Source organism: Eriocheir sinensis, chromosome 2, assembly GCF_024679095.1.
Source record: "Eriocheir sinensis breed Jianghai 21 chromosome 2, ASM2467909v1, whole genome shotgun sequence".
Classification (NCBI taxonomy): Eukaryota; Metazoa; Arthropoda; class Malacostraca; order Decapoda; family Varunidae; genus Eriocheir; species Eriocheir sinensis.
The window spans coordinates 26,863,643-26,889,602 of record NC_066510.1 but is presented as its reverse complement, the minus strand read 5'-3'; the positions used below and the strand labels follow the sequence as shown (position 1 = coordinate 26,889,602).

The following is a 25,960-nucleotide window of genomic DNA, read 5'->3' as shown; positions in this document are numbered from 1 at the left end:
GTATGTGTTTCATCCTACAGGAGAGGACGTCCTCAGCCAGACAACCGTGAAGGGAATGAAGATTGTCTCGCCGTGCTGGACAATATTTACAATGATGGGCTCAAATGGCACGACGTCGCATGCTCCCACAGGAAACCCACCGTGTGTGAGCGCAGGAGCTAGGATGCCTGTCTTCATCACATTTCACCAGATGTCCTTATCTTCCCCCTGACAGCCATGATGAAAAGCTTTTCTCCGCACTCCTTTCTCTTCCCAACCAATGCCTGTCTTTTATAATTCCCCATGTGAGAGAGATCTTGCGACTTTCTGTATTTTCGTGTGTGATTATCAGATATTGTCTTCCTTATCTGTACACTGTATTTATCTAAATTCTCTCTCTCTCTCTCTCTCTCTCTCTCTCTCTCTCTCTCTCTCTCTCTCTCTCTCTCTCTCTCTGTATTCAAATTATTATGGTAACCATTGTCATTCTAAATATGTATTTATTGAGCAATTCGCCTCACCCAACTTATGATATTCTTATGAAAGGAAATAAAATGTGATAAAGTATTTGACATATTCTTTTCAAAAGCGGGAAAATTTATTTTTCATCTCATGCACACGCTATAAAAAAAATATTAAAATAAAATACCAACTCTTACTATAACAACACGAATACAACATCAGTAAAAAATAAATAAATAAATAAATAAATAAATAAAAAAACTCTTATTCAGTGCTAAAAACAGGCTATGCCTTCGGCGGCTCTGGCCACCTACAGCTAGCCAAGATTGCGTCTCCCTGTATATGACTTGACCTCTTTCAAGAGGAGTGTAGGGGGCTCCTGTGGTCCAGTGGCTGAGTCTCCGCCTTCCGCTCCGGTTGGGGGGGGGAGGGGGGTGCTGGAGCGTATAGGTTCGAGTCCTACCCGGTTCCATTGGAGTGGAAAGGTTGGGGGCTCTTTCCGACACCCCCAGCCCGTTGTTGGGCCTTCTCCACTTGAAAGAATTGGGCATCTTTCTACCCGACGTCTTGGTGGTTGCGCGGCATGCACCGCCTTCCTCCCTTCGGGTATATCCCCAACGAAATACCGAAAAAAAAAAGGGTATGAAGACACCTCTCCATCCGAAATTGACCTCTCTTTTGGCAACTCTATACTAATCGCTTTTTGTTGCCCTCTCTGTGCTGTAAAACAAAAAAAAGTTCGCAAAGTGTCACTGATAATGAATAATTTTGATTTGTCCACATTCATAAAACCATTAAGTATTTTAAAACATTCAATCAGTTTTCCTCGGAGGCAACGTTTCTCAAGAGAGAACATGTTTTAAAGGGTGGAGAGCCTCTCGACGTAGGGTTTGTTGCGCAAGGAAGGGATCATTTTTGTTGCCTGAAGTTGTATACCTTCTAATTTAGCAATGTCCTTTTTTCATGGTGGGGAGATCTAAACTGTACTGCATATTTCAAGTGGGGTCTGACTAAACTACTGTAAAGCGGAAGTATTACTTCTTTATTTTTTTCATAAAAAGTTTCTTTTAGTGAAGCCCTACATTGTTTGCTTTTTTTGCTGCATCGATGTTTTGCTGTGAGAATTTGAGATTTGACGTGATTTTGACACCCAGGTCCTTGACGCACTAAACGTTTTTGAGTTTGACGCCGCGCATTTCGTAATCGAACTTCTTATTTCTTGTTCCAACTTGAAGGACCTGGCACTTATCTATGTACTACATTAAAGGGCATCTCCCATCTATCAGACCAAGCTGAAATTTTATACAAATCCTCTTGAAGGCTTTGTCTGTCTTCGTCAGTGAGAACCGAGTTACCAATCTGTGTGTCGTCTTCAAATTTACTAATGAGATTATTGATTCCAACGTCCACGTCGTTGATGTAAATAATGAAGAGCACTGAACCAAGGACCGAACCCTGAGGGACGCCACAAGTGACCGGCGCTCACTCTGAGTTAAATCCGTCAATCACCACTCTTTGTTGTCTATTGCTCAACCAATTCGGGATCCATTGGTGCACTTGATCGTCAATACCTAGTTGCTTTAATTCATAAAGTAATTTATGATGTGGAACTTTATCAAACGATTTCTGGAAATCAAGATAGAGTACGTCTAGTAGTTTCGTTACGTCGTAAACTGGCAGGATTTTTTGTTACGGAAGCCATGTTGTGATCTTTAATTAATGCGTGCCTCTCAAGGTAACTCACAATATTCTCTCTGATTATGCTCTCGAGTAGCTTACCTACAACTGAAGTTAGACTAATGGACCTGTAATTACCCGGTATTTCTCTCTTAAAAATCGAGTTACGTTAGCCTTTTTCCAATCCGAAAGGATGATGCCTTGTCGCAAGGCCATATTGAACACGGTTGTGAGAGAGGAGGGCATTTAGCTCTTTGTTTCTTTAATTAAGTAGTAGAGGATATACTATGTTAGGTCCCGGACTTTCATTTGTTATTTGAGAGCTTTTAGGACTTCATCAGTAGTTATTATATTACAAAGTTAGGCAATGCATGAACGAGTTTTACGTTAGTACTGTTGTCGTCGCTGGTGATGGTGGTAGTGGTGGGAAGGCTGCGAGTATTAAATACCGAGGAAAAGTAATTGTTTAACAAGTTCGCAACGTGTTGGCTGTCAGTCACTAGTTCACCGTCAGTTTGTTAGAGGTCCAATTCCACTTCTGATCGCCTTTCTGTTGTTTATATAACTGAAGAAGGATTTCGTTTTATTTTCACAGGTGGCTGCAATGTTTTCTTCATATCAACACTTTGCCTGATTTGATGACATACTAATCTTTTTACTCACCGCCTGGCTTCATGATAAAGTCTAATGTTTTCGGGCGTGTTCTGCTCTTTCTTTAGCCTGTAAGACAATTTTCTCTCCTTAACCGAATGTTTAATTTCGCTATTACACCAAGCTGGACTTTTATTAGTGTTACTTCGCTTCTCGTAAAATGGGACCATGAAAAAAGAGAGAGAGAGAGAGAGAGAGAGAGAGAGAGAGAGAGAGAGAGAGAGAGAGAGAGAGAGAGAGAGAGAGATTTACATAGAAAATCAGAACACACAGACCCCATGGTCCAGACTAGGTGGTCTGTCCTTAAACCTAAGTGATTTTACATTAATCAGATGGCTCCAAAACGTTGCTTTTCTACTCTAGTTAATATTAAGTTCAAGGAAGTGACGATCGAGCTTGTTTTTAAAGGAGTCAATCGTGTTACACTGGACCACTGATGGTGGGAGGTTATTCCATTCTCGCACTACAACGTTGGTGAAGAAAAATTTGGTGTAGTCTGAATTTACTTGTCTACATTTGAGTTTTGTGCCATTGTTCCTCGTTCGCAAAGTGTCATCGATCATAAACAATTTTGTTCTGTCTACATTCGTGAAACCATTAAGTATTTTAAAACATTCGATCAGTTTTCCTCGGAGGCGACGTTTCTCAAGAGAGAACATGTTTAAGGTTAAAAGCCTTTCGTCGTAAGGTTTGTTGCGCAGGGAAGGGATCATTTTTGTTGCCCGACGTTGAACACATAATTTTGCAATGTCATTTGCATGGTTGGGAGATCAAAACTGTACCGCATATTCCTAGTGGGGTCTGACTAAACTATTGTAAAGCGGAAAAAAATAAGTCTTTATTTTTTTAATAAAAGTTTATTTAAATGGAGCCCCGCATTCTATTCGCTTTATTTGCTGCATCGATGCATTGATGTGTGAGAGAGAGAGAGAGAGAGAGAGAGAGAGAGAGTGTGTGTGTGTGTGTGTGTGTGTGTGTGTGTGTGTGTGTGTGTGTGTGTGTGTGTGAGATCATTGAATTTTGTACAAGCAAAATGTCCCCAAACAGTACTTGACATAAAGCCTGCCGAGAAAACTTTTCCCTTCTATCTGTGTGCTGTTGGTTGAGAGCAGGTGAGGCGCCTCCATTTCCACCACAGCCACACCCAACCACCCACATGCAGACATTAAGAAAAAAATCACCCTGAGTACCAGAGTGGCTACGACTATCACGAAATGAGAATGAACGATATTGTCTGCAAAAATGTTAACGTCGTGTGAAGGTGGAGTCTTCCAGTTAGTCCTTAACCCACTAAGGTGGCGACGCGAGTATATAAGGCGCTGCAGAGCCTCTGGTCGGCACTTGCGATCTTGCCAAGGTAAGTGAAGTATTCGAGTAGGGAAAACAGTGGCCAGAGGGACGAGACAAAAAGGAAAAAGGCTACTGACAGTTGCAGCAGCTAATATGGTGTTCAAAATGGAGAAAAAAAATCACGCATATGCCTTTTTCATGCTTACAAGGCTGTCTTACTTTTTTCTCATTGTTATGGTTTTTCTTTATTTCTTTCGAATCTTTTTCAATCACAGTTTCATCCAAACCTAATTATGCATGCTGTCAAACCTTTAGATTAAGCCCCAACCAACTAGAGCTACTCTTGGTGAGAAAAAGCTTAACCAATGAGCGTCCATCTTCGAGAACCATCTACTCGTTCTCAACATGATCCACAGTAATGGATCCAACTGTGGCCAATGCATGAGTACTTTATCGTCATTTATTTAATTTACCATAGTTTTCAGGGGCTTGTTGTATTTACCTTCCAAATTGCCAGAAATGTTTTTGCATTAACATGAGTGATGAAGAAAAAAAATAATTAACGTCAGAGACCCAGTTACTCTATTGTTTTTTTCTTGTCCACTCAACACAACACAAAGTGCATTATTTGAGATATCGTATTTACCTTCGCGGCAACACACTCCTCTGGACTAACACCGTGACGTCACTTTTGCATCAGAGACTTTGGGATACAGAGGAATGGGTGAGCGATGTTTTGGCGCTCATGTGATGCAGCAGTGTGTGTGCGAGTTGTCCAGGCGAGAAGAGGGAGTTGTAAGGAATGTGGCCCTATCTTCAAAACATTGAATGAGGCCGTTCAAAAGATAGCAAGGATTAATTTCACCAGAAGTGTTTTGCTGGTCAAGTTGGCTAATAAGACGACAAAAGAAGTTGGTAGGGATTCGGACACTTTCATTCTATACGTCAGCTTAAATGTGATAAAAAACAAACGCCGTGAATCATCGCTTTCTCTTTTAAGAGATAATTATGGATCTTGGATTTCTCTTGTGTTACTACTATTATGAACATGCAGTTGGAGCACACACACACACACACACACACACACACACACACACACACACACACACCACTTCGTGGCGCAACTTGTAAAGCGCTGCGCTGCCAGGCTTCACAGTCTGACAGGGCGGCGGTTCGAGCCCGTTCAGGCCGGGTTCTTTACGTTGACTAGGACCGGTTACTGTCCCCCCTTGAGCAAGGGGGATGGGGTGTGTGAGGTCCTGGCAGTACCCACAGATCGACGATAAATAGCACTTGCTCATGTCGGGAGGATACCTGCTGGCGATTACGAGTCCAACACGTGATCAGGCTGTGGTGAATTACAGACACACTTCCCCCCTGCCCCTGACCACCCCATCATATATATATATATATATATATATATATATATATATATATATATATATATATATATATATATATATATATATATATATATATATATATATATATATATATATATATATATATATATATATATATATATATATATATATATATATACATACATTAACCCACATTCAAGCACATGATTCTTCACCAACAGATGAAATTCGTGGTCTTGCTGCTGTTGGTGGGGCTCGCTGCCTGCGTGCCGCAGCGGGGGTTCAGTAAGAACAGGAGCCGCCAGCAGTTCAACAGGGGAGGCGGTTTCAGAGATGATGGTGGAAACAGAGGAGGCCAGGTATGTTTATAATAGAAAATTATTGCAGACAACAATCGTTTAGGAAGAAGAATGCTCTTGTTGACTCGCTATAATCCTCATGGGATTATATCATCGTGTGACGGTGGTCTGCTATAAGCATTAGCAGCATAGACTTTGCCTTTTGTTTCAGGTCCACCACTCGGAAGGTATTGATTACAACTACTCCTGGCGGAACGGCCAGAGTCAGCTGACCGGCGGTGGGGCAGAATCTTACTGCAGAGGGCTGGGCGGTGGATGGGCTGCTGTTACCATTGACTCTCCTGCGAAGAATAGCTTTATCTATGGTCTGATTAGGAATGGTAAGTAGTGATTGAATTTTTCATACTCATCCATTAGAGTTACAATAAAGTATTATGAGATTCTCCATTTAATACTAATAATATAAATGATCGATGTAATGTGCTCTGTGTAACTTGATTCAGTTGCTTTAATATCCAGTTGTGCTTATAAACGAATAAAAAAGAAAACAAAGTGGCAAGTTATTTTGCCACAATACTTTAAGTAAAGAATAAAAGAAGCTTTTCTGACTCTCACAGAGAGACTCCAATACATCTGGACGGGAGCCCGTAAGAGCGGCAGAGGTTTCACCTGGGCCAATGGTAGTCCCCTCGACTTTGCTGACTGGTCCCACACCGGCGGGTGAGTTATTCCGATGTGTGTGTGTGTGTGTGTGTGTGTGTGTGTGTGTGTGTGTGTGTGTGTGTGTGTGTGTGTGTGTGTGTGTGTGTGTGTGTGTGTGTGTGTGTGTGTGTGTGTGTGTGCGTGTGCGTGTAGCAGGATTGCCAGAGGCTCTTCCCTTCAACAAAATTTAAAAATTCGTTATTCTGAATTTATGCTCAGTGTGTGGCTGGTGACAAACGGTGGTATGTGTTTCATCCTACAGGAGAGGACGTCCTCAGCCAGACAACCGTGAAGGGAATGAAGACTGTCTCGCCGTGCTGGACAATATTTACAATGATGGGCTCAAATGGCACGACGTCGCATGCTCCCACAGGAAACCCACCGTGTGTGAGCGCAGGAGCTAGGATGCCTGTCTTCATCACATTTCACCAGATGTCCTTATCTTCCCCTTGACAGCCATGATGAAAAGCTTTTCTCCGCACTCCTTTCTCTTCCCAACCAATGCCTGTCTTTTATAATTCCGCATGTGAGAGAGATCTTGCGACTTTCTGTATTTTCGTGTGTGATTATCAGATATTGTCTTCCTTATCTGTACACTGTATTTATCTAAATTCTCTCTCTCTCTCTCTCTCTCTCTCTCTCTCTCTCTCTCTCTCTCTCTCTCTCTCTCTCTCTCTCTCTCTCTCTCTCTGTATTCAAATTATTATGGTAACCATTGTCATTCTAAATATGTATTTATTGAGCAATTCGCCTCACCCAACTTATGATATTCTTATGAAAGGAAATAAAATGTGATAAAGTATTTGACATATTCTTTTCAAAAGCGGGAAAATTTATTTTTCATCTCATACACACGCTATAAAAAAAAAATACTAAAATAAAATACCAACTCTTACTATAACAACACGAATACAACATCAGTAAAAAAATAAAAAAATAAAATAAAAAATAAATAAAAAACTCTTATTCAGCGCTAAAAACAGGCTATGCCTTCGGCGGTTCTGGCCACCTACAGCTAGCCAAGATTGCGTCTCCCTGTATATGACTTGACCTCTTTCAAGAGGAGTGTAGGGGGCTCCTGTGGTCCAGTGGCTGAGTCTCCGCCTTCCGCTCCGGTTGGGGGGTGCTGGAGCGTATAGGTTCGAGTCCTACCCGGTTCCATTGGAGTGGAAAGGTTGGGGGCTCTTTCCGACACCCCCAGCCCGTTGTTGGGCCTTCTCCACTTGAAAGAATTGGGCATCTCTCTACCCGACGTCTTGGTGGTTGCGCGGCATGCACCGCCTTCCTCCCTTCGGGTATATCCCCAACGAAATACCGAAAAAAAAAAAGGGTATGAAGACACCTCTCCATCCGAAATTGACCTCTCTTTTGGCAACTCTATACTAATCGCTTTTTGTTGCCCTCTCTGTGCTGTAAAACAAAAAAAAGTTCGCAAAGTGTCACTGAAAATGAATAATTTTGATTTGTCCACATTCATAAAACCATTAAGTATTTTAAAACATTCAATCAGTTTTCCTCGGAGGCAACGTTTCTCAAGAAAGAACATGTTTTAAAGGGTGGAGAGCCTCTCGTCGTAGGGTTTGTTGCGCAAGGAAGGGATCATTTTTGTTGCCTGACGTTGTACACCTTCTAATTTAGCAATGTCCTTTTTACATGGTGGGGAGATCAAAACTGTACTGCATATTTTAAGTGGGGTCTGACTAAACTACTGTAAAGCGGAAGTATTACTTCTTTATTTTTTTAATAAAAAGTTTCTTTTAGTGAAACCCTACACTGTTTGCTTTTTTTTGCTGCATCGATGTTTTGCTGTGAGAATTTGAGGTTTGACGTGATTTTGTCACTCAAGTCCTTGACGCACTGAACGTTTTTGAGTTTGACGCCGCGCATTTCGTAATCGAACTTCTTATTTCTTGTTCCAACTTGAAGGACCTGGCACTTATCTATGTACTACATTAAAGGGCATCTCCCATCTATCAGACCAAGCTGAAATTTTATACAAATCCTCTTGAAGGCTTTGTCTGTCTTCGTCAGTGAGAACCGAGTTACCAATCTGTGTGTCGTCTTCAAATTTACTAATGAGATTATTGATTCCAACGTCCACATCGTTGATGTAAATAATGAAGAGCACTGGGCCAAGGACCGAACCCTGAGGGACGCCACAAGTGACCGGCGCCCACTCTGAGTTAAATCCGTCAATCACCACTCTTTGTTGTCTATTGCTCAACCAATTCGGGATCCATTGGTGCAATTGATCGTCAATACCTAGTTGCTTTAATTCATAAAGTAATTTATGATGTGGAACTTTATCAAACGATTTCTGGAAATCAAGATAGAGTACGTCTAGTAGTTTCGTTACGTCGTAAACTGGCAGGATTTTTTGTTACGGAAGCCATGTTGTGATCTTTAATTAATGCGTGCCTCTCAAGGTAACTCACAATATTCTCTGATTATGCTCTCGAGTAGCTTACCTACAACTGAAGTTAGACTAATGGACCTGTAATTACCCGGTATTTCTCTCTTAAAAATCGAGTTACGTTAGCCTTTTTCCAATCCGAAAGGATGATGCCTTGTCGCAAGGCCATATTGAACACGGTTGTGAGAGAGGAGGGCATTTAGCTCTTTGTTTCTTTAATTAAGTAGTAGAGGATATACTATGTTAGGTCCCGGACTTTCATTTGTTATTTGAGAGCTTTTAGGACTTCATCAGTAGTTATTATATTACAAAGTTAGGCAATGCATGAACGAGTTTTACGTTAGTACTGTTGTCGTCGCTGGTGATGGTGGTAGTTGTGGGAGGGCTGCGATTATTAAATACCGAGGAAAAGTAATTGTTTAACAAGTTCGCAACGTGTTGGCTGTCAGTCACTAGTTCACCGTCAGTTTGTTAGAGGTCCAATTCCACTTCTGATCGCCTTTCTGTTGTTTATATAACTGAAGAAGGATTTCGTTTTATTTTCACAGGTGGCTGCAATGTTTTCTTCATATCAACACTTTGCCTGATTTCATGACATACTAATCTTTTTACTCACCGCCTGGCTTCATGATAAAGTCTAATGTTTTCGGGCGTGTTTTGCTCTTTCTTTAGCCTGTAAGACAATTTTCTCTCCTTAACCGAATGTTTAATTTCGCTATTACACCAAGCTGGACTTTTATTAGTGTTACTTCGCTTCTCGTAAAATGGGACCATGAAAAGAGAGAGAGAGAGAGAGAGAGAGAGAGAGAGAGAGAGAGAGAGAGAGAGAGAGAGAGAGAGAGAGAGAGAGAGAGAGAGAGAGAGAGAGTGTGTGTGTGTGTGTGTGTGTGTGTGTGTGTGTGTGTGTGTGTGTGTGTGTGTGAGAGAGATCATTGCATTTTGTACAAGCAAAATGACCCCAAACAGTACTTGACAAAAGCCTGGCGAGAAAACTTTTCCCTTCTATCTGTGTGCTGTTGGTTGAGAGCAGGTGAGGCGACTCCACTTCCACCACAGCCACACCCACCCACCCACATGCAGACATTAAGAAAAAAATCACCCTGAGTAACAGAGTGGCTACGACCGTCACGAAATGAGAATGAACGATGTTGTCTGCAAAAATGTTAACGTCGTGTGAAGGTGGAGTCTTCCAGTTAGTCCTTAACCCACTAAGGTGGCGACGCGAGTATATAAGGCGCTGCAGAGCCTCTGGTCGGCACTTGCGATCTTGCCAAGGTAAGTGAAGTATTCGAGTAGGGAAAACAGTGGCCAGAGGGACGAGACAAAAAGGAAAAAGGCTACTGACAGTTGCAGCAGCTAATATGGTGTTCACGATGGAAAAAAAAATCACGCATATGCCTTTTTCATGCTTACAAGGCTGTCTTACTTTTTTCTCATTGCTATGGTTTTTCTTTATTTCTTTCGAATCTTTTTCAATCACAGTTTCATCCAAACGTAATTATGCATGCTGTGAAACCTTTAGATTAAGCCCCAACCAACTAGAGCTGCTCTTGGTGAGAAAAAGCTTAACCAATGAGCGTCCATCTTCGAGAACCATCTACTCGTTCTCAACATGATCCGCAGTAATGGATCCAACAGTGGCCAATGCATGAGTACTTTATCGTCATTTATTTAATTTACCATAGTTTTCAGGGGCTTGTTGTATTTACCTTCCAAAGTGCCAGAAATGTTTTTGCATTAACATGAGTGATGAAGAAAAAAAATAATTAACGTCAGAGACCCAGTTACTCTATTGTTTTTTTCTTGTCCACTCAACACAACACAACGTGCATTATTTGAGATATCGTATTTACCTTCGCGGCAACACACTCCTCTGGACTAACACCGTGACGTCACTTTTGCATCAGAGACTTTGGGATACAGAGGAATGGGTGAGCGATGTTTTGACGCTCATGTGATGCAGCAGTGTAAAAGCGAGTTGTCCAGGCGAGAAGAGGGAGTTGTAAGGAATGTGGCCCTATCTTCAAAACATTGAATGAGGCCGTTCAAAAGATAGCAAGGATTAATTTCACCAGAAGTGTTTTGCTGGTCAAGTTGGCTAATAAGACGACAAAAGAAGTTGGTAGGGATTCGGACACTTTCATTCTATAGGTCAGCTTAAATGTGATCAAATACTAACGCCGTGAATCATCGCTTTCTCTTTTAAGAGATAATTATGGATCTTGGATTTCTCTTGTGTTATTACTATTATGAACATGCAGTTGGAGCACACACACGCACACACACACCCACACACACACACACACACACCCACACACACACCACTTCGTGGCGCAACTTGTAGAGCGCTGCGCTGCCAGGCTTCACAGTCTGATAGGGCGGCGGTTCGAGCCCGCTCAGGCCGGATTCTTTCCGTTGACCAGGAACGGTTACTGTCCCCCCTTGAGCAAGGGGGATGGGGTGTGTGAGGTCCTGGCAGTACCCACAGATCGACGATAAATAGCACTTGCTCATGTCGGGAGGGTACCTGCTGGCGATTACGAGTCCAACACGTGATCAGGCTGTGGTGAATTACAGACACACTTCCCCCCCCCCCGCCCTCTGACCACCCCCATCATATATATATATATATATATATATATATATATATATATATATATATATATATATATATATATATATATATATATATATATATATATATATATATATACACACACACACATTAACACACATTCAAGCACATGATTCTTCACCAACAGATGACATTCGTGGTCTTGCTGCTGTTGGGGGGGGTCGCTGCCTGCGTGCCGCAGCGGGGTTCAGTAAGAACAGGGGCCGCCAGCATTTCAACAGGGGAGGCGGTTTCAGAGATGATGGTGGAAACAGAGGAGGCCAGGTATGTTTATAATAGAAAATTAATGCATACAACAATCGTTTAGGAAGAAGAATGCTCTTGTTGACTCGCTATAATCCTCATGGGATGATATCATCGTGTGACGGTGGTCTGCTATAAGCATTAGCAGCATAGACTTTGCCTTTTGTTTCAGGTCCACCACTCGGAAGGAGGTATTGATTACAACTACTCCTGGCGGAACGGCCAGAGTCAGCTGACCGGCGGTGGGGCAGAATCTTACTGCAGAGGGCTGGGCGGTGGATGGGCTGCTGTTACCATTGACTCTCCTGCGAAGAATAGCTTTATCTATGGTCTGATTAGGAATGGTAAGTAGTGATTGAATTTTTCATACTCATCCATTAGAGTTACAATAAAGTATTATGAGATTCTCCATTTAATACTAATAATATAAATGATCGATGTAATGTGCTCTGTGTAACTTGATTCAGTTGCTTTAATATCCAGTTGTGCTTATAAACGAATAAAAAAGAAAACAAAGTGGCAAGTTATTTTGCCACAATACTTTAAGTAAAGAATAAAAGAAGCTTTTCTGACTCTCACAGAGAGACTCCAATACATCTGGACGGGAGCCCGTAAGAGCGGCAGAGGTTTCACCTGGGCCAATGGTAGTCCCCTCGACTTTGCTGACTGGTCCCACACCGGCGGGTGAGTTATTCCGATGTGTGTGTGTGTGTGTGTGTGTGTGTGTGTGTGTGTGTGTGTGTGTGTGTGTGTGTGTGTGTGTGTGTGTGTGTGTGTGTGTGTGTGTGTAGCAGGATTGCCAGAGGCTCTTCCCTTCAACAAAATTTAAGAATTCGTTATTCTGAATTTATGCTCAGTGTGTGGCTGGTGACAAACGGTGGTATGTGTTTCATCCTACAGGAGAGGACGTCCTCAGCCAGACAACCGTGAAGGGAATGAAGACTGTCTCGCCGTGCTGGACAATATTTACAATGATGGGCTCAAATGGCACGACGTCGCATGCTCCCACAGGAAACCCACCGTGTGTGAGCGCAGGAGCTAGGATGCCTGTCTTCATCACATTTCACCAGATGTCCTTATCTTCCCCCTGACAGCCATGATGAAAAGCTTTTCTCCGCACTCCTTTCTCTTCCCAACCAATGCCTGTCTTTTATAATTCCCCATGTGAGAGAGATCTTGCGACTTTCTGTATTTTCGTGTGTGATTATCAGATATTGTCTTCCTTATCTGTACACTGTATTTATCTAAATTCTCTCTCTCTCTCTCTCTCTCTCTCTCTCTCTCTCTCTCTCTCTCTCTCTCTCTCTCTCTCTCTCTCTCTCTCTCTCTGTATTCAAATTATTATGGTAACCATTGTCATTCTAAATATGTATTTATTGAGCAATTCGCCTCACCCAACTTATGATATTCTTATGAAAGGAAATAAAATGTGATAAAGTATTTGACATATTCTTTTCAAAAGCGGGAAAATTTATTTTTCATCTCATACACACGCTATAAAAAAAAATACTAAAATAAAATACCAACTCTTACTATAACAACACGAATACAACATCAGTAAAAAAAAAAATTTAAAAAAAATTAAAAAAACTCTTATTCAGTGCTAAAAACAGGCTATGCCTTCGGCGGCTCTGGCCACCTACAGCTAGCCAAGATTGCGTCTCCCTGTATATGACTTGACCTCTTTCAAGAGGAGTGTAGGGGGCTCCTGTGGTCCAGTGGCTGAGTCTCCGCCTTCCGCTCCGGTTGGGGGGTGCTGGAGCGTATAGGTTCGAGTCCTTCCCGGTTACATTGGAGTGGAAAGGTTGGGGGCTCTTTCCGACACCCCCAGCCCGTTGTTGGGAGTTCTCCACTTGAAAGAATTGGGCATCTCTCTACCCGACGTCTTGGTGGTTGCGCGGCATGCACCGCCTTCCTCCCTTCGGGTATATCCCCAACGAAATACCGAAAAAAAAAAAGGGTATGAAGACACCTCGCCATCCGAAATTGACCTCTCTTTTGGCAACTCTATACTAATCGCTTTTTGTTGCCCTCTCTGTGCTGTAAAACAAAAAAAAGTTTGCAAAGTGTCACTGATAATGAATAATTTTGATTTGTCCACATTCGTAAAACCATTAAGTATTTTAAAACATTCAATCAGTTTTCCTCGGAGGCAACGTTTCTCAAGAAAGAACATGTTTTAAAGGGTGGAGAGCATCTCGTCGTAGGGTTTGTTGCGCAAGGAAGGGATCATTTTTGTTGCCTGACGTTGTACACCTTCTAATTTAGCAATGTCCTTTTTACATGGTGGGGAGATCAAAACTGTACTGCATATTTTAAGTGGGGTCTGACTAAACTACTGTAAAGCGGAAGTATTACTTCTTTATTTTTTTAATAAAAAGTTTCTTTTAGTGAAACCCTACATTGTTTGCTTTTTTTTGCTGCATCGATGTTTTGCTGTGAGAATTTGAGGTTTGACGTGATTTTGTCACCCAAGTCCTTGAAGCACTGAACGTTTTTGAGTTTGACGCCGCGCATTTCGTAATCGAACTCCTTATTTCTTGTTCCAACTTGAAGGACCTGGCACTTATCTATGTACTACATTAAAGGGCATCTCCCATCTATCAGACCAAGCTGAAATTTTATACAAATCCTCTTGAAGGCTTTGTCTGTCTTCGTCAGTGAGAACCGAGTTACCAATCTGTGTGTCGTCTTCAAATTTACTAATGAGATTATTGATTCCAACGTCCACATCGTTGATGTAAATAATGAAGAGCACTGGGCCAAGGACCGAACCCTGAGGGACGCCACAAGTGACCGGCGCCCACTCTGAGTTAAATCCGTCAATCACCACTCTTTGTTGTCTATTGCTCAACCAATTCGGGATCCATTGGTGCAATTGATCGTCAATACCTAGTTGCTTTAATTCATAAAGTAATTTATGATGTGGAACTTTATCAAACGATTTCTGGAAATCAAGATAGACTACGTCCAGTAGTTTGTTTACGTCGTAAACTGGCAGGATTTTTTGTTACGGAAGCCATGTTGTGATCTTTAATTAATGCGTGCCTCTCAAGGTAACTCACAATATTCTCTCTGATTATGCTCTCGAGTAGCTTACCTACAACTGAAGTTAGACTAATGGACCTGTAATTACCCGGTATTTCTCTCTTAAAAATCGAGTTACGTTAGCCTTTTTCCAATCCGAAAGGATGATGCCTTGTCGCAAGGCCATATTGAACACGGTTGTGAGAGAGGAGGGCATTTAGCTCTTTGTTTCTTTAATTAAGTAGTAGAGGATATACTATGTTAGGTCCCGGACTTTCATTTGTTATTTGAGAGCTTTTAGGACTTCATCAGTAGTTATTATATTACAAAGTTAGGCAATGCATGAACGAGTTTTACGTTAGTACTGTTGTCGTCGCTGGTGATGGTGGTAGTGGTGGGAGGGCTGCGAGTATTAAATACCGAGGAAAAGTAATTGTTTAACAAGTTCGCAACGTGTTGGCTGTCAGTCACTAGTTCACCGTCAGTTTGTTAGAGGTCCAATTCCACTTCTGATCGCCTTTCTCTTGTTTATATAACTGAAGAAGGATTTCGTTTTATTTTCACAGGTGGCTGCAATGTTTTCTTCATATCTACGCTTTGCCTGACATACTAATCTTTTTTACTCGCCGCCTGGCTTCATGATAAAGTCTAATGTGTTCGGGCGTTTTTTGCTCTTCCTTTAGCCTGTAAGACAAATTTCCATAACCGAATGCTTAATTTCTCTATTACACCAAGGTGGGCTTTTATTAGTGTTACTTCACTACTCGCAAAATGGGACCATGAAAGAGAGAGAGAGAGAGAGAGAGAGAGAGAGAGAGAGAGAGAGAGAGAGTGTGTGTGTGTGTGTGTGTGTGTGTGTGTGTGTGAGAGAGAGATCATTGCATTTTGTACAAGCAAAATGTCCCCAAACAGTACTTGACAAAAAGCCTGGCGAGAAAACTTTTCCCTTCTATCTGTGTGCTGTTGGTTGAGAGCAGGTGAGGCGACTCCACTTCCACCACAGCCACACCCACCCACCCACATGCACACATTAAGAAAAAAATCACCCTGAGTAACAGAGTGGCTACGACCGTCAAGAAATGAGAATGAACGATATTGTCTGCAAAAATGTTAACATTGTGTGAAGGTGGAGTCTTCCAGTTAGTCCTTAACCCACTAAGGTGGCGACGCGAGTATATAAGGCGCTGCAGAGCCTCTGGTCGGCACTTGCGATCTTGCCAAGGTAAGTGAAGTATTCAAGTAGGGAAAACAGTGGCCAGAGGGACGAGACAAAAAGGAAAAAGGCTACTGACAGTTGCAGCAGCTAATATGGTGTTCAAGATGGAAAAAAAAATTACGCATATGCCTTTTACATGCTTACAAGGCTGTCTTACTTTTTTCTCATTGCTATGGTTTTTCTTTATTTCTTTCGCATCTTTTTCAATCACAGTTTCATCCAAACGTAATTATGCATGCTGTGAAACCTTTAGATTAAGCCCCAACCAACTAGAGCTACTCTTGGTGAGAAAAAGCTTAACCAATGAGCGTCCATCTTCGAGAACCATCTACTCGTTCTCAACATGATCCACAGTAATGGATCCAACAGTGGCCAATGCATGAGTACTTTATCGTCATTTATTTAATTTACCATAGTTTTCAGGGGCTTGTTGTATTTACCTTCCAAATTGCCAGAAATGTTTTTGCATTAACATGAGTGATGAAGAAAAAAAATAATTAACGTCAGAGACCCAGTTACTCTATTGTTTTTTTCTTGTCCACTCAACACAACACAACGTGCATTATTTGAGATATCGTATTTACCTTCGCGGCAACACACTCCTCTGGACTAACACCGTGACGTCACTTTTGCATCAGAGACTTTGGGATACAGAGGAATGGGTGAGCGATGTTTTGGCGCTCATGTGATGCAGCAGTGTGTGTGCGAGTTGTCCAGGCGAGAAGAGGGAGTTGTAAGGAATGTGGCCCTATCTTCAAAACATTGAATGAGGCCGTTCAAAAGATAGCAAGGATTAATTTCACCAGAAGTGTTTTGCTGGTCAAGTTGGCTAATAAGACGACAAAAGAAGTTGGTAGGGATTCGGACACTTTCATTCTATAGGTCAGCTTAAATGTGATCAAATACTAACGCCGTGAATCATCGCTTTCTCTTTTAAGAGATAATTATGGATCTTGGATTTCTCTTGTGTTACTACTATTATGAACATGCAGTTGGAGCACACACACACACACACACACACACACACACACACACCACTTCGTGGCGCAACTTGTAGAGCGCTGCGCTGCCAGGCTTCACAGTCTGATAGGGCGGCGGTTCGAGCCCGCTCAGGCCGGATTCTTTCCGTTGACCAGGAACGGTTACTGTCCCCCCTTGAGCAAGGGGGATGGGGTGTGTGAGGTCCTGGCAGTACCCACAGATCGACGATAAATAGCACTTGCTCATGTCGGGAGGGTACCTGCTGGCGATTACGAGTCCAACACGTGATCAGGCTGTGGTGAATTATAGACACACTTCCCCCCCCCGCCCTCTGACCACCCCCATCATATATATATATATATATATATATATATATATATATATATATATATATATATATATATATATATATATATATATATATATATATATATATAAATACATTAACACACATTCAAGCACATGATTCTTCACCAACAGATGAAATTCGTGGTCTTGCTGCTGTTGGTGGGGCTCGCTGCCTGCGTGCCGCAGCGGGGGTTCAGTAAGAACAGGGGCCGCCAGCAGTTCAACAGGGGAGGCGGTTTCAGAGATGATGGTGGAAACAGAGGAGGCCAGGTATGTTTATAATAGAAAATTATTGCAGACAACAATCGTTTAGGAAGATAGAATGCTCTTGTTGACTCGCTATAATCCTCATGGGACGATATCATCGTGTGACGGTGGTCTGCTATAAGCATTAGCAGCATAGACTTTGCCTTTTGTTTCAGGTCCACCACTCGGAAGGAGGTATTGATTACAACTACTCCTGGCGGAACGGCCAGAGTCAGCTGACCGGCGGTGGGGCAGAATCTTACTGCAGAGGGCTGGGCGGTGGATGGGCTGCTGTTACCATTGACTCTCCTGCGAAGAATAGCTTTATCTATGGTCTGATTAGGAATGGTAAGTAGTGATTGAATTTTTCATACTCATCCATTAGAGTTACAATAAAGTATTATGAGATTCTCCATTTAATACTAATAATATAAATGATCGATGTAATGTGCTCTGTGTAACTTGATTCAGTTGCTTTAATATCCAGTTGTGCTTATAAACGAATAAAAAAGAAAACAAAGTGGCAAGTTATTTTGCCACAATACTTTAAGTAAAGAATAAAATAGGCTTTTCTGACTCTCACAGAGAGACTCCAATACATCTGGACGGGAGGCCGTAAGAGCGGCAGAGGTTTCACCTGGGCCAATGGTAGTCCCCTCGACTTTGCTGACTGGTCCCACACCGGCGGGTGAGTTATTCCGATGTGTGTGTGTGTGTGTGTGTGTGTGTGTGTGTGTGTGTGTGTGTGTGTGTGTGTGTGTGTGTGTGTGTGTGTGTGTGTATGTGTGTAGCAGGATTGCCAGAGGCTCTATCCTTCAACAAAATTTAAGAATTCGCTATTCTGAATTATGCTCAGTGTGTGGCTGGTGACAAACGGTGGTATGTGTTTCATCCTACAGGAGAGGACGTCCTCAGCCAGACAACCGTGAAGGGAATGAAGACTGTCTCGCCGTGCTGGACAATATTTACGGTGATGGGCTCAAATGGCACGACGTCGCATGCTCCCACAGGAAACCCACCGTGTGTGAGCGCAGGAGCTAGGATGCCTGTCTTCATCACATTTCACCAGATGTCCTTATCTTCCCCCTGACAGCCATGATGAAAAGCTTTTCTCCGCACTCCTTTCTCTTCCCAACCAATGCCTGTCTTTTATAATTCCCCATGTGAGAGAGATCTTGCGACTTTCTGTATTTTCGTGTGTGATTATCAGATATTGTCTTACTTATCTGTACACTGTATTTATCTAAATTCTCTCTCTCTCTCTCTCTCTCTCTCTCTCTCTCTCTCTCTCTCTCTCTCTCTCTCTCTCTCTCTCTCTCTCTCTCTCTCTCTCTCTCTCTGTATTCAAATTATTATGGTAATCATTGTCATTCTAAATATGTATTTATTGAGCAATTCGCCTCACCCAACTTATGATATTCTCATGAAAGGAAATAAAATGTGATAAAGTATTTGACATATTCTTTTCAAAAGAGGGAAAATTTATATCATCTCATACTCACGCTATAAAAAAAAAATCTTGAAAAGTTTGAATTAAAAAACAACAACAGCACAAGTATCAACTGAGTGAAAAAAAAATACTAAAAAAAAATACCAACTCTTACTATAACAACACGAATACATCAGTAAAAAAAAAAAATAATAAATAAAAAAAATAAAACTCTTATTAAGTGCTAAAAAAAGGCTATGCCTTCGGCGGCTCTGGCCACCTACAGCTAGCCAAGATTGCGTCTCCCTGTATATGACTTGACCTCTTTCAAGAGGAGTGTAGGGGGCTCCTGTGGTCCAGTGGCTGAGTCTCCGCCTTCCGCTCCGGTTGGGGGGGGAGGGGGGTGCTGGAGCGTATAGGTTCGAGTCCTACCCGGTTCCATTGGAGTGGAAAGGTTGGGGGCTCTTTCCGACACCCCCAGCCCGTTGTTGGGAGTTCTCCACTTGAAAGAATTGGGCATCTCTCTACCCGACGTCTTGGTGGTTGCGCGGCATGCACCGCCTTCCTCCCTTCGGGTATATCCCCAACGAAATACCGAAAAAAAAAAAAGGGTATGAAGACACCTCGCCATCCGAAATTGACCTCTCTTTTGGCAACTCTATACTAATCGCTTTTTGTTGCCCTCTCTGTGCTGTAAAACAAAAAAAAGTTCGCAAAGTGTCACTGATAATAAAGAATAATTTTGATTTGTCCACATTCGTAAAACCATTAAGTATTTTAAAACATTCAATCAGTTTTCCTCGGAGGCAACGTTTCTCAAGAAAGAACATGTTTTAAAGGGTGGAGAGCATCTCGTCGTAGGGTTTGTTGAGCAAGGAATGGATCATTTTTGTTGCCTGACGTTGTACACCTTCTAATTTAGCAATGTCCTTTTTACATGGTGGGGAGATCAAAACTGTACTGCATATTTTAAGTGGGGTCTGACTAAACTACTGTAAAGCGGAAGTATTACTTCTTTATTTTTTTAATAAAAAGTTTCTTTTAGGGAAGCCCTACATTGTTTGCTTTTTTTTTGCTGCATCGATGTTTTGCTGTGAGAATTTGAGGTTTGACGTGATTTTGACACTCAAGTCCTTGACGCACTGAACGTTTTTGAGTTTGACGCCACGCATTTCATAATCGAACTTCTTATTTCTTGTTCCAACTTGAAGGACCTGGCACTTATCTATGTACTACATTAAAGGGCATCTCCCATCTATCAGACCAAGCTGAAATTTTATACAAATCCTCTTGAAGGCTTTGTCTGTCTTCGTCAGTGAGAACCGAGTTACCAATCTGTGTGTCGTCTTCAAATTTACTAATGAGATTATTGATTCCAATGTCCACATCGTTGATGTAAATAATGAAGAGCACTGGGCCAAGGACCGAACCCTGAGGGACGCCACTAGTGACTGGCGCCCACTCTGAGTTAAATCCGTCAATCACCACTCTTTGTTGTCTATTGCTCAACCAATTCGGGATCCATTGGTGCACTTGATCGTCAATACCTAGTTGCTTTAATTCATAAAGTAATTTATGATGTGGAACTTTATCAAACGATTTCTGGAAATCAAGATAGACTACGTCTAGTAGTTTGTTTACGTCGTAAACTGGCAGGATATTTTGTTACGGAAGCCATGTTGTGATCTTTAATTAATGCGTGCCTCTCAAGGTAACTCACAATATTCTCTCTGATTATGCTCTCGACTAGCTTACCCACAACTGAAGTTAGACTAATGGACCTGTAATTACCCGGTATTTCTCTCTTAAAAATCGAGTTACGTTAGCCTTTTTCCAATCCGAAAGGATGATGCCTTGTCGCAAGGCCATACTGAACACGGTTGTGAGAGAGGAGGGTATTTAGCTCTTTGTTTCTTTAATTAAGTAGTAGAGGATATACTATGTCAGGTCCCGGACTTTCATTTGTTATTTGAGAGCTTTTAGGACTTCATCAGTAGTTATTACATATTACAAAGTTAGGCAATGCATGAACGAGTTTTACGTTAGTACTGTTGTCGTCGCTGGTGATGGTGGTAGTTGTGGGAGGGCTGCGAGTATTAAATACCGAGGAAAAGTAATTGTTTAACAAGTTCGCAACGTGTTGGCTGTCAGTCACTAGTTCACCGTCAGTTTGTTAGAGGTCCAATTCCACTTCTGATCGCCTTTCTGTTGTTTATATAACTGAAGAAGGATTTCGTTTTATTTTCACAGGTGGCTGCAATGTTTTCTTCATATCAACACTTTGCCTGATTTGATGACATACTAATCTTTTTACTCACCGCCTGGCTTCATGATAAAGTCTAATGTTTTCGGGCGTGTTTTGCTCTTTCTTTAGCCTGTAAGACAATTTTCTCTCCTTAACCGAATGTTTAATTTCGCTATTACACCAAGCTGGACTTTTATTAGTGTTACTTCGCTTCTCGTAAAATGGGACCATGAAAAGAGAGAGAGAGAGAGAGAGAGAGAGAGAGAGAGAGAGAGAGAGAGAGAGAGAGAGAGAGAGAGAGAGAGAGAGAGAGAGAGAGAGAGAGAGAGAGAGAGAGAGAGAGAGAGAGAGAGAGAGAGAGAGAGAGAGAGAGAGAGTGTGTGTGTGTGTGTGTGTGTGTGTGTGTGTGTGTGTGTGTGTGAGAGATCATTGCATTTTGTACAAGCAAAATGTCCCCAAACAGTACTTGACATAAAGCCTGGCGAGAAAACTTTTCCCTTCTATCTGTGTGCTGTTGGTTGAGAGCAGGTGAGGCGACTCCACTTCCACCACAGCCACACCCACCCACCCACATGCACACATTAAGAAAAAAATCACCCTGAGTAACAGAGTGGCTACGACCGTCACGAAATGAGAATGAACGATATTGTCTGCAAAAATGTTAACGTTGTGTGAAGGTGGAGTCTTCCAGTTAGTCCTTAACCCACTAAGGTGGCGACGCGAGTATATAAGGCGCTGCAGAGCCTCTGGTCGGCACTTGCGATCTTGCCAAGGTAAGTGAAGTATTCGAGTAGGGAAAACAGTGGCCAGAGGGACGAGACAAAAAGGAAAAAGGCTACTGACAGTTGCAGCAGCTAATATGGTGTTCAGGATGGAAAAAAAAATCACGCATATGCCTTTTTAATGCTTACAAGGCTGTCTTACTTTTTTCTCATTGCTATGGTTTTTCTTTATTTCTTTCGAATCTTTTTCAATCACAGTTTCATCCAAACGTAATTATGCATGCTGTGAAACCTTTAGATTAAGCCCCAACCAACTAGAGCTACTCTTGGTGAGAAAAAGCTTAATCAATGAACGTCCATCTTCGAGAACCATCTACTCGTTCTCAACATGATCCGCAGTAATGGATCCAACAGTGGCCAATGCATGAGTACTTTATCGTCATTTATTTAATTTACCATAGTTTTCAGGGGCTTGTTGTATTTACCTTCCAAAGTGCCAGAAATGTTTTTGCATTAACATGAGTGATGAAGAAAAAAAATAATTAACGTCAGAGACCCAGTTACTCTATTGTTTTTTTCTTGTCCACTCAACACAACACAACGTGCATTATTTGAGATATCGTATTTACCTTCGCGGCAACACACTCCTCTGGACTAACACCGTGACGTCACTTTTGCATCAGAGACTTTGGGATACAGAGGAATGGGTGAGCGATGTTTTGACGCTCATGTGATGCAGCAGTGTGTGTGCGAGTTGTCCAGGCGAGAAGAGGGAGTTGTAAGGAATGTGGCCCTATCTTCAAAACATTGAATGAGGCCGTTCAAAAGATAGCAAGGATTAATTTCACCAGAAGTGTTTTGCTGGTCAAGTTGGCTAATAAGACGACAAAAGAAGTTGGTAGGGATTCGGACACTTTCATTCTATACGTCAGCTTAAATGTGATCAAATAATAACGCCGTGAATCATCGTTTTCTCTTTTAAGAGATAATTATGGATCTTGGATTTCTCTTGTGTTACTACTATTACGAACATGCAGTTGGAGCACACACACACACACACACACACACACACACACACACACACACACACACACACCATTTCGTGGCGCAACTTGTACAGCCCTGCGCTGCCAGGCTTCACAGTCTGACAGGGCGGCGGTTCGAGCCCGCTCAGGCCGGATTCTTTCCGTTGACTAGGACCGGTTACTGTCCCCCCTTGAGCAAGGGGGATGGGGTGTGTGAGGTCCTGGCAGTACCCACAGATCGACGATAAATAGCACTTGCTCATGTCGGGAGGGTACCTGCTGGCGATTACGAGTCCAACACGTGATCAGGCTGTGGTGAATTACAGACACTTCCCCCGCCCCTGACCACCCCATCATATATATATATATATATATATATATATATATATATATATATATATATATATATATATATATATATATATATATATATATATATATATATATATAAATACATTAACACACATTCAAGCACATGATTCTTCACCAACAGATGAAATTCGTGGTCTTGCTGCTGTTGGTGGGGCTCGCTGCCTGCGTGCCGCAGCGGGGGTTCAGTAAGAACAGGGGCCGCCAGCAGTTCAACAGGGGAGGCGGTTTCAGAGATGATGGTGGAAACAGAGGAGGCCAGGTATGTTTATAATAGAAAATTATTGCAGACAACAATCGTTTAGGAAGAAGAATGCTCTTGTTGACTCGCTATAATCCTCATGGGATGATATCATCGTGTGACGGTGGTCTGCTATAAGCATTAGCAGCATAGACTTTGCCTTTTGTTTCAGGTCCACCACTCGGAAGGAGGTATTGATTACAACTACTCCTGGCGGAACGGCCAGAGTCAGCTGACCGGCGGTGGGGCAGAATCTTACTGCAGAGGGCTGGGCGGTGGATGGGCTGCTGTTACCATTGACTCTCCTGCGAAGAATAGCTTTATCTATGGTCTGATTAGGAATGGTAAGTAGTGATTGAATTTTTCATACTCATCCATTAGAGTTACAATAAAGTATTATGAGATTCTCCATTTAATACTAATAATATAAATGATCGATGTAATGTGCTCTGTGTAACTTGATTCAGTTGCTTTAATATCCAGTTGTGCTTATAAACGAATAAAAAAGAAAACAAAGTGGCAAGTTATTTTGCCACAATACTTTAAGTAAAGAATAAAAGAAGCTTTTCTGACTCTCACAGAGAGACTCCAATACATCTGGACGGGAGGCCGTAGGAGCGGCAGAGGTTTCACCTGGGCCAATGGTAGTCCCCTCGACTTTGCTGACTGGTCCCACACCGGCGGGTGAGTTATTCCGATGTGTGAGTGTGTATGTGTGTGTGTGTGTGTGTGTGTGTGTGTGTGTGTGTGTGTGTGTGTGTGTGTGTGTGTGTGCGCGCGCGCGTGTAGCAGGATTGCCAAAGGCTCTTCCCTTCAACAAAATTTAAGAATTCGTTATTCTGAATTTATGCTCAGTGTGTGGCTGGTGACAAACGGTGGTATGTGTTTCATCCTACAGGAGAGGACGTCCTCAGCCAGACAACCGTGAAGGGAATGAAGATTGTCTCGCCGTGCTGGACAATATTTACGGTGATGGGCTCAAATGGCACGACGTCGCATGCTCCCACAGGAAACCCACCGTGTGTGAGCGCAGGAGCTAGGATGCCTGTCTTCATCACATTTCACCAGATGTCCTTATCTTCCCCCTGACAGCCATGATGAAAAGCTTTTCTCCGCACTCCTTTCTCTTCCCAACCAATGCCTGTCTTTTATAATTCCCCATGTGAGAGAGATCTTGCGACTTTCTGTATTTTCGTGTGTGATTATCAGATATTGTCTTCCTTATTTAATTGTATTTATCTAAATTCTCTCTCTCTCTCTCTCTCTCTCTCTCTCTCTCTCTCTCTCTCTCTCTCTCTCTCTCTCTGTATTCAAATTATTATGGTAACCATTGTCATTCTAAATATGTATTTATTGAGCAATTCGCCTCACCCAACTTATGATATTCTTATGAAAGGAAATAAAATGTGATAAAGTATTTGACATATTCTTTTCAAAAGAGGGAAAATTTATTTTTCATCTCATACACACGCTATAAAAAAAAATCTTGAAAAGTTTGAATTAAAAAACAACAACAGCACAAGTATCAACTGACTGAAAAAAAAATACTAAAATAAAATACCAACTCTTACTATAACAACACGAATACAACATCAGTAAAAAAAAAAATTTAAAAAAAATTAAAAAAACTCTTATTCAGTGCTAAAAACAGGCTATGCCTTCGGCGGCTCTGGCCACCTACAGCTAGCCAAGATTGCGTCTCCCTGTATATGACTTGACCTCTTTCAAAAGGAGTGTAGGGGGCTCCTGTGGTCCAGTGGCTGAGTCTCCGCCTTCCGCTCCGGTTGGGGGGGAGAGGAGGGTGCTGGAGCGTATAGGTTCGAGTCCTACCCGGTTCCATTGGAGTGGAAAGGTTGGGGGCTCTTTCCGACACCCCCAGCCCGTTGTTGGGAGTTCTCCACTTGAAAGAATTGGGCATCTCTCTACCCGACGTCTTGGTGGTTGCGCGGCATGCACCGCCTTCCTCCCTTCGGGTATATCCCCAACGAAATACCGAAAAAAAAAAGGGTATGAAGACACCTCTCCATCCGAAATTGACCTCTCTTTTGGCAACTCTATACTAATCGCTTTTTGTTGCCCTCTCTGTGCTGTAAAACAAAAAAAAGTTCGCAAAGTGTCACTGATCATGAATAATTTTGATTTGTCCACATTCGTAAAACCATTAAGTATTTTAAAACATTCAATCAGTTTTCCTCGGAGGCAACGTTTCTCAAGAAAGAACATGTTTTAAAGGGTGGAGAGCATCTCGTCGTAGGGTTTGTTGCGCAAGGAAGGGATCATTTTTCTTGCCTGACGTTGTACACCTTCTAATTTAGCAATGTCCTTTTTACATGGTGGGGAGATCAAAACTGTACTGCATATTTCAAGTGGGGTCTGACTAAACTACTGTAAAGCGG

The 25,960-nt window shown here is 42.1% G+C and overlaps 1 protein-coding gene and 1 long non-coding RNA gene across 20 annotated transcripts in view; one reads left to right on the top strand and one right to left on the bottom strand.

The window, feature by feature from the left end:
* The window catches only part of LOC127001941 (L-selectin-like), a 38,278-nt gene that overhangs the window by 7,845 nt on the left and 4,473 nt on the right, over positions 1-25,960 (top strand). Inside the window, exons 2-5 of one of the 18 annotated variants that reach the window (XM_050867211.1) lie at positions 11,699-11,736; positions 11,888-12,059; positions 12,297-12,399; positions 12,616-13,053. In XM_050867211.1, coding sequence (XP_050723168.1) covers positions 11,699-11,736; positions 11,888-12,059; positions 12,297-12,399; positions 12,616-12,757 — 455 coding nt within the window. In that variant the 3' untranslated portion in view covers positions 12,758-13,053. Of the gene's footprint in view, positions 1-20; positions 1,082-5,949; positions 6,103-6,339; positions 6,443-6,686; positions 6,930-7,598; positions 7,769-11,698; positions 11,737-11,887; positions 12,060-12,296; positions 12,400-12,615; positions 13,054-18,118; positions 18,222-18,432; positions 18,580-19,572; positions 20,069-25,570; positions 25,586-25,960 lie in introns of those variants that run through there. The other 17 variants (XR_007755571.1, XR_007755575.1, XR_007755605.1 and 14 more) reach the window with 17 other exon arrangements.
* Positions 370-25,960, bottom strand: LOC127001974 (uncharacterized). 2 transcript variants are annotated; one of them, XR_007755617.1, is made up of 3 exons: positions 25,868-25,960; positions 13,707-13,971; positions 370-1,112 (listed from the first exon to the last, which is right to left on the bottom strand). It is a non-coding gene; the product is annotated as an uncharacterized LOC127001974 (long non-coding RNA). The 2 variants fall into 2 exon arrangements; XR_007755616.1 differs by lacking the exon at positions 25,868-25,960 and having other exon boundaries at positions 13,707-14,605.